Consider the following 18332-nt stretch of genomic DNA (forward strand, 5'->3'; position numbering starts at 1 on the left):
TCTCGAACTGCACAAATATTTTTGTCTGTAATGCTGGTCTGAGGATGGCAATCGTGTTCCTGATTTTTCAGTCATTCTCATCCTTCCTTGAACTCTTATGCCAGGCAAACCTACAAGTCCTTGACAATGTTTGGTCCCCGAACTGTGCAGTCAATCGCCGGAAAATTTCCTTCACGAGCAAGAAATTTTATATTTATGCATTGCGCAGTGGAGGGGTACACCTGTTGTTCCAACATCGTGAGCATTACTGATGAATTGGCTGGGAGTGTGGAATGGCTGGCTTTCCTTACTCATAATGACCCCACCCAAGCATACTAGAAGCGCAGGCCCAGTCCTGCCAACCATAGACACTCAGGAACAAAGATCCCATTTATATTTGATTTACCCTCATATGAAGAAAAATATAGGATTGTTAAAAATGGACCAAGGATTTTCACATTTATACTCATAGATTTTTTTTTATTGCTTCTTTTAACAGTATATTTTATTCTATTTATTTATTTAGCTATAAAAGAATTAAAACTGGCGAAAGGATTAGCTTTACAAGATATATTAACAGAACTTCATCTTTTGCTTCATAGAGGTAATAAAATATTTTAATATATTTTTTTATTTAATTTTAATATACAAAACTATTAAATGTAAAAATAATTTCTTTTATCGCTTTTTTTCAAAAGTTAAATTTATTTTTGTTATTATGATGTTTAAATTTGCATTTTAATGGCATCTATTATTTAATTTCTTAAATTTTTATGTAATGGATTAGCCATTGTATGTATTTCTGCATCAAATTTTTTTTGGTAGGAGTCTTATTTCTTCATCGCAGTATTATTTTATTTTATTTATTATGTTTTAATACTGGTCATACATCATACGGTAAATATTTAGTATCCAGTATTTGTTTACCATGGTTAAAAGTTATTCAAATTTGTAGTCATATGTGTGGTTGAAGGAAGGTGTAAGGTATTTTATTCATTTGTTATTTTTACCTAAAATTTACAAATGTTTAATCTATTAGCTGTTTAGCATAGGTTATTTTGAAAATTTTTCTCATAATAACCAGTTTGAAAGTATGTTCTATTTATTATGGATATGCAGAGTTTTGTTCAACTTTTGATTATGATATTTCTGATTTAGATATCGGGTATCAAGTTCTTTAGTTTTATTTGCTATTAAAAGAGGAGTGAAAAATAGCATATGCAAAATAGCTGAAAGCTTAACATTTTTTAACTTATAAGACAGGTGTTAATTTTTTTACAGGTTTGGCTCTACCCATGAAGTGAAGCAAAGAAATTTTTTTACAGATTTATCAGTCACTCAGTTTTTTTGTATAGGACCGCGTAAAAAAGTTATAGATTGCAAAAAGCAAGGTTTGGGTAATTAAAAAAGAATAATTTCTCAGCTCCTGAGAAATCTCCAGAATGAGATTGAGAGCTCATTCTGGTGTCATTCTAAAGCTCTTGGAATGGGTTTTCATATGATATATCACTTGGAAGGGTTTTGTGATATTAATAGTACAAGGCCACCAAAAATATTATTTGACCTTGAATATATCCAGAAGTGTATGTATTTTTTTTAAATTTGAAAAAATATATTTTTTGCTTCCTAATGTGTTGTACATGTAGTAAACATTTCATAGTGGGATTGCGATGGGATCATGTTAAAAAATAATTTTGTAATAATTAGGTACAGCAGAATATTCTAATTGATTCCCCCATGTGGCAATTGCTAATTGAGATTCAGTCAATGAAAAACCTCCCCTCCCAGTCTTCCAGACTGGGTCACTTGATGAGGCAGAAGATTAGCTTGTCATGACATGCACTCCTATTGCCAGCAAAAGAATGTATATGTTTCATCCTGTTGAGACATATAAAGGAATATTCAGTCTGGATCATCTCTTGGAACAGAAGTGGTGTACTCCCCAAGAGGGCTGATCATAAAGTGATGCAAAACCTATTTTTTTTTTTTCAGATTTTTCAATCACTCTTTGTTAACTAAGCTTGCCTTTCTCTACAGTTTTGGTGTTTTATGACTACTAATTTATCACAGCCGTGGACCAGAATACACTGACCAGCGTGGAACCATCAATTTCTACAGCTTCAAGTAAAATGTACTGTTGCAATCCAATTGAAAAGTAAATTTCTGTAAGAAAAACCTGAGAAGTGTAAGCAAGAACTTGTGCAAACATTTACTTTTCTTAAACAAGGTTACAAAATGTGTGATACTTGCCACAAAATGTTAAAAGCATCTGCTAAAAATAATGCTGAAGAATCTACTTCTGATGAATTTCAACAATTAGATCCTTTGTATTTGCTAGAAAAATATGAAGCTGTAAATGCTCTGAACAAAAGTTTGATTGTTTTAAATGAATCACCTATTCAAAAAAAATGACTGTGAGAGAAAATACCCTCAGGTTCAAAATCAGCAGTAGTATTCAAAAAAAAATATTGAACATGGATTCAGATTCTGAACAAAATGCTATTTCTCTCTTCTCCGACCGTGAAATTATCAACCAATTGAAGGAAAAATTTAATATTACAATGATAAGAGCATCAGGATTAAATATTGACGCATCCTAAAAGTTGGACTTTAAAAGACATTCTGAATGAATTTGGAGTATCAAACTGCACTGCAAGGAAAGCGAAAGGCTGGGTAAAGAAAAAGGTGTCGTATCATGTCATGTCCTGATCCTAAACCTGGTAGAACATTAGATTTTGAAACAATAGAAAAAGTAACTGATCTGTATGAGAGTGAGGAAATAAGTTGAAAGTGGGGGTATTCAATTTAATTCAACAAATGATCAGTGCATCACTATTTTTTATTTTGATATTTGGTATATGATAACTACCCACCTTGTAGCAGCCAAAAAAATTTTTTTAATATTTTAAAAAGAAAAGTTTTCTTGAGTAATAGACAATTTTCTAAACTCGCCAACAGGTAAAAACAGCCATTTTCATCACTTTTTCCAGGAGATGTAGCATTCTTATTTTACATTGCACAGAGGGTCAAAAATGGTTTTTTGGAAAGAGTAAAGATGGAGCTTCATCTTAGTATACTCAAAATTCAGTTTGTTACATAACCAAATCTTGTAATGTTTTCTGAAGTTATGTTTACAAATTTGTTTTTTAATTTTGGGCCCAAAATAAATAATGATGGGTTTAGGCCAGTTTTTTACCTTTTAACTCTTATGTACTAGTAGTACTTACAAAAAAAAAAAGTTGGACTGTTACTGAGTGTCCTTCATTAAAAAAAATGGTTGCCAAATCATAATATTTTGAAAATGTATCATTTTTGGGGCCCAAAAATCAACATGTGGGGCAGGTGGCAAAAGTCTGAAATGTTTACTGCATTAAGTACTTTTTATGTACTTTAAAACCATATAAAATTTATTTTGTTACTCAAAGGGGTTGACAAGTAATGAAGCCAACATGAATCGCTAAAAACACTTTTCCAAAAATACTGATGTTATGTATTTTTTCAGATTATAAAAATTCCAACTAAACTCATTACAATAAATAAGTTGATAACTAATAAATAGTCAATTACAGAATTATAAATAATAATTACAAACTATTCAAATACATTAACAAGTTGTTCAATTCACTTTTACCTTATTTTACTCCTGCTAATGGAAATTATGAATAATAAATCTTGCACTTTTTGATAACTAACATATCTTAGTGCTCCTGCCATTTTTTTATGGAGTAGAACTGATAAGTCTTCATTCATCTTTGGTGTAATGTTGTGTCTTCTTCCAGTAGTTTATAGAAAAAGCTCTGAAGATGTGAAAATCTTTCAAATATTTTCCAATTGAACCCATGTTTGATTATACCTCAATGATTTCTTGAATGAAGTACCAGAACCCTGCGGATGAAAAAAATGTGTTAAATAAAATGTGTTAAAATATTCCTCTTCGTTTTCATCTATTTTGACTTCCATGACTTTGCCTAATCACCACTTGCCATCGTATATGTAACAGACATAATTTTTACATTTTGGCTTTGGTAAACCTATAAAGCAATCAGAAACACTAATGTTCTTGTGTACTGATACTAACATAAATGTTTCTGATTCAGAGGTTGCCTGAACTTTCAATATATATTTCTTTCTTTCTTTTTCCTGTTTAGCCTCCGGTAACTACCGTTTTAGATAATACTTCAGAGGATGAATGAGGATGATATGTATGAGTGTAAATGAAGTGTAGTCTTGTACATTCTCAGTTCGACCATTCCTGAGATGTGTGGTTAATTGAAACCCAACCACCAAAGAACACCGGTATCCACGATCTAGTATTCAAATCCGTGTAAAAATATCTGGCTTTACTAGGACTTGAACGCTGTAACTCTCGACTTTCCAAATCAGCTGATTTGGAAAGACGCGTTAACCACTAGACCAACCCGATGGGGTATCAATATATATTTCTGACTTGTTGGAACATAACTGTGAAAGGTTCTTGTTTCTGGGATTGTTGAAATTACCTGATAACGAGAACTGAGGTATTCTTCCGCCTCTTGAACATCTTTGTTAGAGTAGAAAATAAATATTATATTTTTAATATTGTTTTTGCAATAATTGTACATTTCAGAAGGTGTAACAATTTGATTGTTGACTGTCCTTTGATGGTTTGCTTTAGTCACATTCCTTTTTACAGTTCCACTAATACAATCATATGGTTCTTTTCCATGGTATGAGGCAAAAAATGTCATTCAGCTGTGATATCAAAATCTTCTCGATGTTAGCACAAATTTATGACATTTTTTTTTAAATTTTATACTGGGCTGAGGAGCCATCAGAAAAATTAAAAAATTGTTTAACTTTTGGTAACAGTATTTTTACTTTATTTATAACTTAATTTTAGAAGCAGAAGAATGATGTAGTATTCTGTTTCAAGTACTCATTAATCACACAGTAGCTTTGGCTTTGTAATTTTCCTTTATTTTTAAAATATATGATAAATGGTATACTGTGGCATAAGTTTTTGACCGATGATATGACTGGACCTAATCCTGTATCACAAAAGGAAAATGTTGAGAGGAGTCTCCTACTACAATGCATTCATCCTCCAAGTTTTCCTTTTTAATGTTGAGGAAATTAGCATGTTTCTTTGCAACAAAATGATGCCTTTTTAGATTATTTAAATTTTCAGTATGTTTATTTAAGTACTCTTGAAATGGAAGAATCTGAGTAGTTAGTTCACAACGGTCAACAGAAACCCACTGTTTGAAAATAATTTCAGAATCAAAATTATTCTGGCTCTCTTGCAGTAATCTGAACACTTCATTAGTGCCTGGACATTTTTCACACTGTGACAGCATGCACATTTCATTTTCTGTATCATATACCATGGCTAAAAGGAGAATTTTATAACCAAATTTCATTTTTAGATCAGACAACATGACTTTTACATTTTGGTGGGTGACACACACACACATATAAAGAAACAGAGTGAGTACCTGGCCCACCAGCCAGAAAAAAAAATTTAAGTCTTAAATCAGCAAATTTTGAAAAACCAATTTTTAAATTATGTTTTTCTTTGAAGGCTGTGAACAATTCTTTTAAGTTACTTAAGATAAGCCTTTTTTGAATATTAATTTCTTCCCGTCAGCCTGTCTTACAGAGACACAGTCCTTCCTGCGTGGCATCATTTAGCTGTGCTCATCATTCTTGTAAAATTCTTGGACACATTTAATATCAATATCAACAGTTACGTGACTGAGTTTTGTTTTTGTTGATTTGTAGCAAAATCTCACTTGTTTAAACTAATTGTTTGGATTGATGGGCTAAATACTGACTAACACTAAGCTCATTTTGAATTTTTTGAATGCTCCAGCTGTTTGGTAATAAACTTAAAATATTAATTTTTTTCTGGGTTGATGTAACTTTTTTCATTTTACCCTTTATTTCAATGATTAATTCTTCATATTCCCTACCTAAATTAGCATATTTTTTGGTACTAAACTGGTTTCTTCTGCAGAAGTATTTAAATCAAAGGAATCGTTTAATTTACTGGTAACTGACTCTGCTATTTTTGTAACTTTACTTTTTAAAATTGGTTCCTTTGCACTGCTCAATTTTTGAACCTTAATCATAGCACTGCATTCGGCTCATGCAGTTATCCTTGTCTTCTTGGTTGAGCACTTGGAATGTTTTTGTGAAAGTTTGACCCCAATATTACGCAAAATTTCACACATGCATTGCTCCTTCAGTTCTTTCATTTTGCTTTTTCACTAATCCGACAAGTAGCTTATGCATAACCTCCCTCAATCAGTAGTTATTTGTCAACTAATGCATAGATTGGAACCCAGTAAAAGGCTGTATGTTACAATATGATGCTAGGTGCACATGGTGGCTGCAGCATGCCATCTGCAATTTAAAATGTTCAGTCTTTTTTTCTAACAAATCTCGTATAAATATTCCCTGATAAATTCTTTAATTATCAGTATGTAGCTAGGAACCAATAAATGCTTGGATGTTATGCCGTTGCAGTGAATATTACGTAATAGATGCTTAACAGTAGTGTTGGATATATGTTAATCATTTGATTGTTTATTTATATTTAAAATGTACACTTGTTAATATGAAATTTTTTTCAGTATCACTGCCACCAGAAACTTTAATTGATTTATTAATAAAATTGGCTGAGATTGAATACAGATTGTTGTCTGGTACTTCTGAAAATTTACAGCTGTCAGCATTGGTTTCTGCATTTAGTTTGGCTCGTATAAATATTAAGCTTCCAGATAATGTTTAGTGAATTCCATGTTTTTATGTAATTTTTTTCAGTTTTTATAATTTTTTTGTTTATTTGTAATAAGATGAAAATAAAACTGGCAATTTGATATGTTCTTTGTGTTTTTTTTAACATTATTAATCATTAATTGATATCCTTTTTAAAAAAGATTTCTTTTGCATTTGGGTGTGTGTGTGTGTGAATACTTTCAGAATAAATTCACTTTTGTTCTGCTTTACTGATCTTTGTGGCAAAGTGGTAGCATCTTTTCCTTTCATCCAAAAGGTTTTGGGTTCAAATTGGGAGATTTGTTTTAATTACAAAGTTCATATCTTAAAATAAGACATCAGAAAAAAAATACTCTGGAATTTAAAAAAAAAATTAATTTTTATTGAATAAATACAGTTAACATTTTACAATATTATAATCTGTCATTCTGTTGTGTTTATCAAAATGAGGGTATTGCTGCTGTCATTTTGTTCACTTAAAATTTGCTGGAAATGAAACTTTATGAAGATTTTACAGTTGCTTTTACTGCATATTTATCTATGATTAGATTTTGTCTTAAATCATAAATAAATGTTGCAGACTCTGTAATTATTATCATAAATAAAATCTTTGTCATAAAAAATTGATTTATAGGTTATACTGAGAAATTTTTTTTGGTAGTTGAATTGAGCATTAGATGTAATTTACTAGAAGCATATAAAATTTGTTAAAAAGTTTTAAAACAATACAATAGTATTGTCAAATTTAAAAAAAAATTGTTCTAATTGTTTTATTTTTAATTCTGAACTTACTAATGCTGCTCTGATTAAATTTACCTGTGGTTGTCCCATTGATCCTTTCAACCAGGAACATTTTTTTTTTATTGAATGGAATAACAAAACCTACTACTTATGATATGTTTTGTAAAATATATACTTCTATAAAATGCTCTCTGTAAATGTTATGATCTAAATAAAGCATTAATTAGTCTATTTGTTTAATAAATAAGGTATGATTATTTGGTTTCTAATATATGTAATAGTTTTTATAATTAATAAATTTAAACTATAGCTGTAAATTATCCCTAGTCTTGTTTGCTTTATGACTCATTTCTTTTTGTTAGGTTTATTTTAATTCTGATAGAATTAAAAATATATTTCCTAGTATTTTTTTTTATTTTTTTTTTACTGGAATAATTACATGAATGAATATTTATTTTATTAAAGTCTTTCATTTGAAAATATCAGGATTTTTTGTTGTTGTTACTGCTGATTAAGTACAAAGTAAACTGTTTTGACAGTTTCAGTTTTCTTGGACATCAGAAAGGTTTTGTTTGCAGTGGTGGAAACAGCTATTAGCAATGAAATGTAGTAATTTATTTTTATGCCTCAAAACTTATTATTTGTTAACTAGAGTAGGTTAGGCAAATGTAAATAATAAATGTCCAGATGTTGCAGACTGTAGGTTTTAACTAAGTATAGTAATTCAAATCAGTTTAACTGGTAATTTTAATTGTATTTAAAACATTTCAGCATAGATTAGATGTATACAAAAATTGGCTAATTTTAGTCGAATAACAAAGTGTAATATGGTGATGAGTTGCCTTTTCTTTGCTGCAAGATGACTCCTTTTAAGAAATAAAATGTCACTTCAGGCCGCTATTTAGGTTACCATAGTGTATTTTTAAAAAAAACATAATGTTAATTTTTCAAACTCTATTCAATTTGTGGTGTTTGACTTTTTTCCAGCATATATAAATATCTTTCATTTGTAGATCTTCCTAAGTGTTATAATAACCCCATAGTCCACTGACTGACTAAGTCTGCTAACAGTTAACGGCAGAAATATCACTTCACTGGCATCACTGCACTGTGCTTTCTCATGTGAGTATGAAAGAGCATTATCAAAAGTAACGCCTTTAGAGGCAGTTTTCCTTCATTTATAAACTTTTAAACTTATAAGGCAAATTAATTAAAAAACCAGATCTTAAAAATATTTTCATCTATTGAGGTGCTTTTTGACTTGAATAAGAAGTTTGGCAATCCTTGAAAAATAATGTTTTTGAAAGCCCTGTCTTTTTTTATTTCCGTACTATAGCAAACAGTAAACTGTGATCCTTAGGTGCTTTTCAGCAAGGTAAACTAATTCATTCTTTACTTTTTAAAAACTTATTTTTAAAGTTAAAATAAACTTTTTAAAAGTTTATTTTATATGAGTGAATCTTTTGCTTGAAAGCATTTTGAACTTATCTGATGACAATCGTAAATTTTGTCTAGCATATCCTTCTTCTTAAATCCTTCACTGTCAGCAGAAAATGGTTTTGCCACTAATAACTCTAATGTTATAACATTTTTTTTTACTTCTCTAAACCAAAGCTGGCAGAAAAACTTTCAACTTCCTAGAATTGTTGAAAATTTTATGTTGTGTACATAAAAGATTATTTTATCTCATTGTTTCTGAATCTGTATTTAAACTATAAAGTAAGAATTCCATTATTAAAAGCAGTAAAATATGGCGGGAAGTTACTTTTTTCAATACAACTCTTTAAATAAACACCTAATAAAATAATCAATGCTTATCTTGGCTGATTTTCTTCTTAAAAAATCTGATGTGGACACCACATGACTTCCTTGTATGCCTAGTAAATTACATATACACATTTTTTTTAAATGAAAAATACATAAAATTGTATTTCATTAATTCTGATTTTTTATTGAATTATTTATTGTAAAGATTATTTACAATCGGAGATTAATAATTATTAATAAATCAATATATTTAAATTAAAAAAAAGGAGATGAAGTTGAATTTGAACATGTATTTTCCCCTTGTAAGATGCAAATATTTCATTAATTAAAATTTTATTTGGCTATAATTCTGGAACCATGAAAATAAGTACCACTTATGATATCATTGAAAAGCTGTCAACGAGGGCTTATTACTGCAGTTAAGAAAAAGTCCAAAATTCAATTTTTTTTTTAATTTTGGGCTTTTTTGGACACTTGGTTCAATTGATTGCAATCAGAAGGGGAAGGTGCACAACTAGATGTTATAATAGAACAACTTAGAATAGTCCTAAATCCAAAATTTCAAAAACCTACGTCTAATCGTTTTTGAGTTATGTGAGATTAATACATACATACAGAGGTCATGCCGAAACTAGTCAAAATGGATTCAGGGATGGTCAAAATGGATATTTCCATTGAAATCTGAAAACCGAAATTTTTCATGATCACAATCCTTCTTTTACTTCATGCAAGGAAGTAAAAGCACTACTATACTATTCTTGTTGACAGAGGCTACACCTATCAGGTATCAGTAATCTATCATTGATGTAGCTGTAATTATTTTATTTAGTCATATTTTATGAGCTGTTCAAAAAAATTAAATCAATTGTGCTTTTATAACGTTTTTTATTTACTTAAATAATTTTTATACAATATAATAAAAATCATATAAAAACTCTTACAACCTATATATCATAACAATACTAACAAACATTCACACTTTACAGAAACTGAATAACTAAATAACAATGAACAACAGTACAAATTATTAATTATATTTTGTATAGTAAAAATTAATTTTTAAAAAGTGTTAAAATTCTATGCTGCAATTAGTTTTGCTTTAGTTTTTTTTTCCTGTAATTACATACAAAAGATTTTGTAATTACTGCTATTTTATTTCTTTGTTGGTCCCATATTTTTATTATATATATATATATATATATATTTATTTTTATTTTTTTAAATTTATTTTATTTGTAGATTGTGATACTAATAGTTTAGGTGTTAATCCAATCATTTAGAATAAACTTATATAAATTTTCTGATTATTAAATTCATTCCTTTTTTATGGTTATTTGTAACTACAAATAACTTTCTGAGTTGTTTATTTATCAAAATAAAAACGTTATTTAATTTAATTAGGCCTACACACTGGATCTTAGAAAGGGAAATACAAAAAAAAGTTTGTAAGCCAATTTATTGATTGTATTTTTCTTTCAAAATAGCTGAGGATTTGCTCCTTCCTGTGTTGCATGTCTTCGGTTTTTTTAAAAGGTTTTCCCTGATTAATAAATGTTAATTTTTGTTTCTTAAAATATTTAAATTATTGTAATTTTAATGCATAATGAGTAATATAATTACTTGGATTTATAACTAAAGGTTAGTTACAAGTTGTACTGCTGAAAATAATGAAATGAATTAGTTGAGCAAATATATTAAAATTATTAGAAAAAAATTATTATTAATAAGTTTGTATTTATAACTTTTTGCTCGTGAAGTATTATTAATTGAGAAGTACACAGCCATAACTGCCATCAATGGTGATGGCTATGAATTTGGAATCACTTTTTTTATCAGCATTTGGTGTATATATAATTTATTGTATATTTTGTTCACTGTTCAGAATCTATAAAAGTTAGCTGTTTTATGTATAGTTTCTTAGAATCTGCTATGAAATAAAATGAGTAAATAGAAAATTCTCAGAAACTTAAAAAAGTTATTTGCATATTTTAAATTCTCTAATTTATTTTTATTAAAGTAATTTATTTTATTTAATTTGTTTAAAATAGCTCTTTGTATTTATGATAGTTGATAATTTTTTTTAAATTATGTGAGAACTTGATTGAAAAGTTAAGAGAAATGAAAGTTAATTTCAAGAGAGGAGTTTATTAATAAAATTAATTTTATTCTTACAACATTAGGTTAAAAAAAAAAATGTTATTACTATAGTACATAATTGAAAGATATTAGCACATTTTTGTTTACATTAATATCCTGATTACCTCTATTATGCAGAAATTGTAAATTTAAAAGTAATTTTCGAATATAACTTTTTGTGAACAGACATATTTCCTCCATTTATAAAATTTTAACAAGAAAGATAACCGAGTGCTCAACCATCTTCATAAAAATGATAATTTTGAAAAATTTGACAACTTTTGCTCAGACAGATTTACTCTTCAAACAAATCTTAGAATGAGTAACAATTTCATTGGCAGTTAAGTACTGCTTATAAGAAGATTCTGTTTTAGTTGTATACAGTAAATATGTATAAATATGAGGTAAAACATTAGTATATATACATATATATATATATATATATGTGTATTTTTTTTTTAAAAGATCTTAGAATATTGAGAATATATAAAACATCTATTAGTTTGCTGATTTTAGCTGAAAATTATTCAAAATCAAATTCTATATTTAAAATTGAAGAAAGAAATTTTTGAATATGTAATACTATACGTGTAGCTTAACCCTTAATTGAAAAAATATGTTGTAATCGAAACAGGGAAGTCCCTGAATAGGGCTATTGAAGCAATTGATAGTCATGTATTGAGCTAGGTAGAAATTTTATAGATTTGGGAATGAGGGGAATTGAAACAACAGTACAGAACACTGCATTTTACAATATAATAAATTGTAATGAGAAAACTTATATGTTGATTTATGGATAGCTTTTAAAATGATACTTTCTTTTAAGTATACTATTTTAAATGTATCTATATTTTGTGTAAGTTGATTGCTATTCTACATTCCATATCTGAACAGAAGTAAATCAACCCTCAGTTTTTCAGAAATTACATAAGAAAAAGACTTTTAAGTATTTATTACGCATAAATGAACATTGTAGCATATGACTTCAGATTTTATGAAGTGTCCTTAAACATTGTGACATTAAACACATTCTGGTGTTATTGAGTTGATTTTCCAGTTTCAAGATACTACTATTTTTGTTATGAAAATTAATAACATTAAACTATTTTTCATTTATATTTAAAGTAATTTATAATAAATAAATTAAGGATAATAATTATTTATTTCTGAGGTGAAATATATTAGCCATCTTGACAAAAGATTGTATTCAATAAAATAGGACAAGTTTTTTGTAACTGTGTTATAAAGTTATAATTCACTGTAATTATAACTTCAAATTCAAGTTAGGATTTTATATTATTATATGTTTTCTACCATGTTATACACCTTTGAGGTATACAATTAAAGCAACATAACAGAAAAAATATTAATTGTTTTGCAGTTTGATTTGTTATTTATTTTATGAATTATCTTGTATAGGTAGATTTACAAACATTGAAATTGTATAAAATTAGTGAAGAATTAAAGATTTAAAAACAATTGAAAAAAATTAAAATATTTTGGACATATTATAAAAGGAAAAGTATTCCCTACTGAGAACTATTATTTAATGAAAGGCAGAAGGAATAAAGGCAACACTTTACGTCAAAAAATGGGTGAGAATTGAAAGAATTATCTTGTCGACTTCAGTTAGGATGTTTGTTCATACTTAAATGTATTGGTTCAGTTCTTTTAAACTTAATAAGTGGGATTTTTAACTATTTCGTTTAAAAATATATATTTATATTTTGTACTATGAGTATTGTTTTTAATTATATAAAACTATTTAATGGTATTTACAATATTTTTTTTTTAAAAGTTAAGTATAATTAACTTAATTATGATATTAAATTTACATTGTTTTAAAAGTAAGGTTTAATTTAAGAACGGGTTAATTCTGTACAGGAGTTTATTGTAATTAAGGATTATTAATTGTATTCCTTGGAGTAATGATATTGTTTAGAAAAATTATTAACATATTTATTGATGATGGATTTAAAACAAAAATAAATTAAAAATTCTACCTAAAAATTATATTCTAATATATTGTTATCTTTTATCACATTATTTAAAAGAAAAAAAATTATGCTAAATATTTTATTGTTTATAAATTTCTATAATACTGATAATTTCCACATGATTTAAAAAAATATATATATCTATAATAAATAATAATGTTTTAACCATCTTTTTAATATTTATATTCATTTTGAAATAAATAATTTTTATAGTCTATAATATTTTTCCCTTTTTTTAATTTATAAAGTGAAAAAAGTTATTAAATTAGCCAAAAATATTATTAACTAAATTATTGAAACCAGATGTTAATGATGATAATATGCCATTATCTTGACTTGGTTTTATATGTGGTGGAGGTAGATGGTGATGATAGAAGTGTCCTCCTGGTAAATGTGCGTGTGGTTGAGGTTGTCCAGGTATTAATTGTTGTGGTCTGTAATATGATGCTCCAGTCTCTTGACGCTGCTTATATATAAAAACAAATAACAAAAGTTTGTTATTAAAAAATTATAAAATATTTTTATTAACTTTTAAAATAAATAACTATAGTTTCATTAAAAGAAAAACACTTAAACTTTAGTTATTCAACAATTTTATGAAAAATCTGTGTTAAAATAAAATCATATTTTATACTTACTAAATTAGACCCTCTTCTTTTCTACGTTAATTTATTAAAACATGTTTAAGGTACAAGTAATCTTTATTTCTATCAAATATTTTCATATATAAAATGCATAAGTTGTAATAACTGGTTATCATTACAATACAAACATAGTGATAATCTCTTAAAAAAATGATTAATAGCATGTTTAATAGCAATCCATTATTGGACAGCCAATAGACCTTTTATTATAGGAATTCAATATACCATTGCAGCACAGTAGATAGTTGATTGAATATTTTAATGAATTCAGTTTTCACTAACCTCTTTTAAGTAATTTTTCAAATTAATTAAAAAATACATTTTAAGATTGTATTGTAAAACTGACCTCTCAGAAGGTCTTTGACCTAGAGTATTACTAATTTATGTATTTTAGTATGTTCTTGATATTATAATATTTTTCTGCTAAATAAAGACTTTTTTATTACTATTATATTATTTACTATTGTAAAAATGTTTATTACTGTTGAAAAAATCTTATCAATATGATACCTGGGGATAGAGACACCAATTTCTTTATCACTAAAATAATTTATGGAATAGTGAAATGTGATTATATTGAAATTATCAAAAGTTAATGCGTTTTTTATTATTTACATATTTATTCATAGGAAAATAGTAAATTAATTAATTAATAGCAATATGTACAAGTGAAAAAATGCGAATTTTTCAAAAACTTATTTCATTTAATAAATAAATTTGTGAAAAATCTCTTATTATTTTACTTTTACATCTTTCATTGTTTTGTTTTGAAATAAATCATTTCATTTATTCGGCTAATTAATAGTGAATGATTTCCATAGTATTAATTTATATTAATACTATGGAAGTCATTTAATGTGCATTGAAAAAATGATAACTTTTTTTTGTCATATTCTTTGTATAATATTAATATAATTAATTTATAAAATATATTTTGTAATGAAAGTCATTTTCCTTATGACTAATTTTCTGAAGAAAAGAAATTATAATTATTAAAAATAGTTATCTTGCTTCAGTTTATTAAAATTTAATTGTTGACTGAAGTTTTGAAAAAAGATAAATTTAAGTTTTAAACAGCTCCTCACAAAGACATTGAATAGATTTTTATTAGTTGTCTATTGTTGTAAGTATCATTACCACTAGTTATGTGCAACTCAATCAGACACTAGTCATATCTGAAGGTGGCATAGCCATGCTGAAGAATAACAAATCAAATGTCTGAAGTACTAGGGAAATTGTAAACTAAGATTTCATTCCTTTTTTTCTCTACAGATACTGTTGCACATAAAAAAATGAATGCTGCGCTTCTTGTACGAAAACAGTACGCTATACAACTGAGAAACTCATAGTTATCCTTGATAAAATTTACTATTCTGGCTGCTAAGTGCTATTTGTAATATGTATTGTCACCAGCATCTTCTGGTACCATGCCTTATATATGTTTATCAGTTATCACTTTGGTAGTCTGCAAGCAATCTTCTTGATATTCACATTTTGGTATTGACTATAAAATGAGATTAAATACTGTTCAGCCTGCAACATTCCAACAAGACCAGCTAGTACTCAATATGCTAACCTGAGGATTGAGGGATGTGTAAATTGAACATTGGTTGAGTCCTGTTCTGATTGTTAATTTAGACATAACCAGTCCTCTATACTCACCTGATACAGAGACCTTGCTGCAAGAAGAATGACAGCTCCATAAGTAACAAGTAGTTATCAAAGTCTGCATTTCTAACAGTTAAGGTTGAAACACAAATTGAATTGGGGTACTACAGAATTCTCCTGAATTTAAAACTACAGCCTTTAGTAAGTCAGGCCTTTTTGCCTGCATTAAACTGCAAAGATCTCTCACTAGCTCAATTCTTGATTGGATGCTTTGATGTTTTTGTAGGCTAATAGGGGCTAACAGGCCTCTGTAGTACTAGATTCTCTTGTTCGTTTCAAGTGTAGACCAATACCCTAGCTCCATCCTCCCAAATTTTAGATTCTATGTGAACCTGGAAGTTAGTGTTATCACTGTTGCAATCAACATGACTCAAAAGAAAATGAATTGAGTGCATTAAACAAATCAGCTATTCTGGAATGTTTTAACATATGTAATTTTCATTTTTACAAAATAATCCTTAAAAGCCAGTATATATCATATGAATATATTTACATGGATTTAATTTTGCAATGTGTTAACAATTGATTATTTAACCAAAAAGTGTATTTATAAGGGAATTACTTTTCTAAGCATATATTTAGCATGAATATATTTTTCTATAATAATAAGACTACAACATTCTGTCACACTTAATTTAGAAACTCACAATGTGATATATCTGATTCACACATCATATACATTTTTCTTTTTTAAATACAATTGCACACTCAGTGATATAGTTATTATTGCTTTTTAATTACACTATTGGTTGTCAATTGTAGAATGCAATGTTTTTAAATACTGAAAAACTGATGAAACTTTATGCTAATAGAGAGACAGTGTATAGATTTAAGTAATGAGCATTTATAGCAATTAGAAAATATCTAGTTCATTGTGATAAGAAGGCATTGAAGACTATTTATCACTTTGTGATAAATAGGTGACTGCCTTCAAGATATAATATGCTAGTTGCTATGTAGATTGGTAATGTAGCCTTTTTATAATACTTATACAGTTACACTACTGATAAACTGCTATACTCTACTGCTTTACAGCAGTGAATAAAACTACTTATTGTACATATTTTATTACTAACTACTGCTTTGTTATAAATAGAAGCTCTTCACCATTAATATATTTATTTTAAAGAATTAATAACTCAAGCAGAAGTTATAAAATGTAATTTTTATTTATTTAATATTAAATTATTTTAAGCTCTAAGAATCATGCTAATTGTTTTAAAAAAAAAATTTGTTATTCATAAATCTACCAATAATACTATGTATATATATACATTATTTACATGCTTATTTATTTTACATAATAAACATGCTTTAAATCTTTTTAATTTAAAAACTTATAAAAATAATATTTACATATGTACAAATTTTTATAACAAAAATAATATACTTTTAAAAATTTACATGTATCTAAGTAATAGATAGATTCTAAAATTGGATGAATTACTTACATAAAATCATTTTTATTAATTATCTGGAAACACAACTGCATCTTTATCTGGTTTCTTTCTTGTTTCATCATTTCTAGATGTGTCATACTGTCCGTTTCCATTTCCATAATTATTTTGCGCTGTTAAATTTCTTAGATTTATTTCATGATTTCCATTGGATAATGCTTGTGATTGTGAAGGTGGATACATTCCATAAGGCCTCTGGTTGATTTCTCCGTAGGATAATGGTGGTGATGAATTATTTAGCTGTACAAAATTTATTTATTTATGTTTGGATCAACAATTGATCCACTAAAAGTAGAATGAATTGGCGGATGATTAAGGTAAATAGTAATAGTAAAAATTTTGTTAAAGTAATTAAATTCTTAATAAGTTATTGTATTAGATTTAAATGTAAGAATTTCTTAAGCTTTTTACTTGTTTATTTGGTGCAGAGAGAAAAATGCATCCACATGAACACATATACAGAAAATAGCCCAAACAATTAATTACTATTGAACCCAAGAAAAACTTTGTTTAACAAAAATAAAAATAACCAATAAATATAGCAATTCATAATTTGTAATTATAATTCAGTTAAAAACAAACATGATTTGAATTAATTAACAAGCAAAGCTTAAAAATTATGCGCAAAGAGTATTTAATCTTTGTTTTATTTTTAAAAAAGAAAATTTGATGTCATTTCGAAAAGTAATTTATCATTTTATCTAGTATGTTTTCATATGAGTGATTGAAAATCACTTCTTATCAGAGTAATTGATCATTCAAAATACATTACTCCTAGCAGTGACAAAAATAAACTTAATCTTTATAAACTATTAATTCAGCCTCTTGCTTTTCGACATTATTTCTTTTTCATCAGATTATCAAAATTCATTTCATCATCAAAGAAAAAATATTCATTAAAATAAGTTTCCACTAATTCTGTGCTATTGTAAGCTATCTTTTTTATGATCTATGTAATCCCTTGGGACTATGTTAATACACTACACTATTACAGATGAAGGAAGAATTTTATCTTATCTCTCAACTTTTCTTTTATCTGTTTTTCATGTACATAGAACTAGGTCTCATGTAATATTCATTCTATTAACAATTATCTAAATAAGCTCAGAAAAACTTCTGCTTTTCTTTGAAAAACTTTTCAATGCCACAATAATGTAATTTTAAAATCATCAAATAATATTTGT

The 18332-nt window shown here is 27.3% G+C and overlaps 2 protein-coding genes across 8 annotated transcripts in view; one reads left to right on the forward strand and one right to left on the reverse strand.

The window, feature by feature from the left end:
• The window catches only part of RfC3 (replication factor C subunit RfC3), a 37682-nt gene extending 30837 nt beyond the window's left edge, over nucleotides 1–6845 (forward strand). For all 4 annotated transcript variants that reach the window (XM_075363824.1, XM_075363825.1, XM_075363827.1 and 1 more), the window contains 2 exons: nucleotides 506–583; nucleotides 6594–6845. In XM_075363824.1, the coding sequence (XP_075219939.1) occupies nucleotides 506–583; nucleotides 6594–6751 (236 nt within the window). In that variant the 3' untranslated portion in view covers nucleotides 6752–6845. The remainder of the gene's footprint in view (nucleotides 1–505; nucleotides 584–6593) is intronic.
• A 3275-nt stretch (nucleotides 6846–10120) lies between these two features.
• The window catches only part of LOC142323707 (carboxypeptidase D-like), a 205409-nt gene continuing 197197 nt past the window's right edge, over nucleotides 10121–18332 (reverse strand). Inside the window, exons 9-10 of one of the 4 annotated variants that reach the window (XM_075363830.1) lie at nucleotides 17143–17388; nucleotides 13709–13842 (exon numbers count right to left, since the gene is read on the reverse strand). In XM_075363830.1, coding sequence (XP_075219945.1) covers nucleotides 17158–17388 — 231 coding nt within the window. In that variant the 3' untranslated portion in view covers nucleotides 13709–13842; nucleotides 17143–17157. Of the gene's footprint in view, nucleotides 13846–17142; nucleotides 17389–18332 lie in introns of all 4 variants that reach the window. The other 3 variants (XM_075363831.1, XM_075363834.1, XM_075363832.1) reach the window with 3 other exon arrangements.

This window comes from Lycorma delicatula, chromosome 4, assembly GCF_047948215.1.
Source record: "Lycorma delicatula isolate Av1 chromosome 4, ASM4794821v1, whole genome shotgun sequence".
Taxonomy (NCBI): domain Eukaryota; kingdom Metazoa; phylum Arthropoda; class Insecta; order Hemiptera; family Fulgoridae; genus Lycorma; species Lycorma delicatula.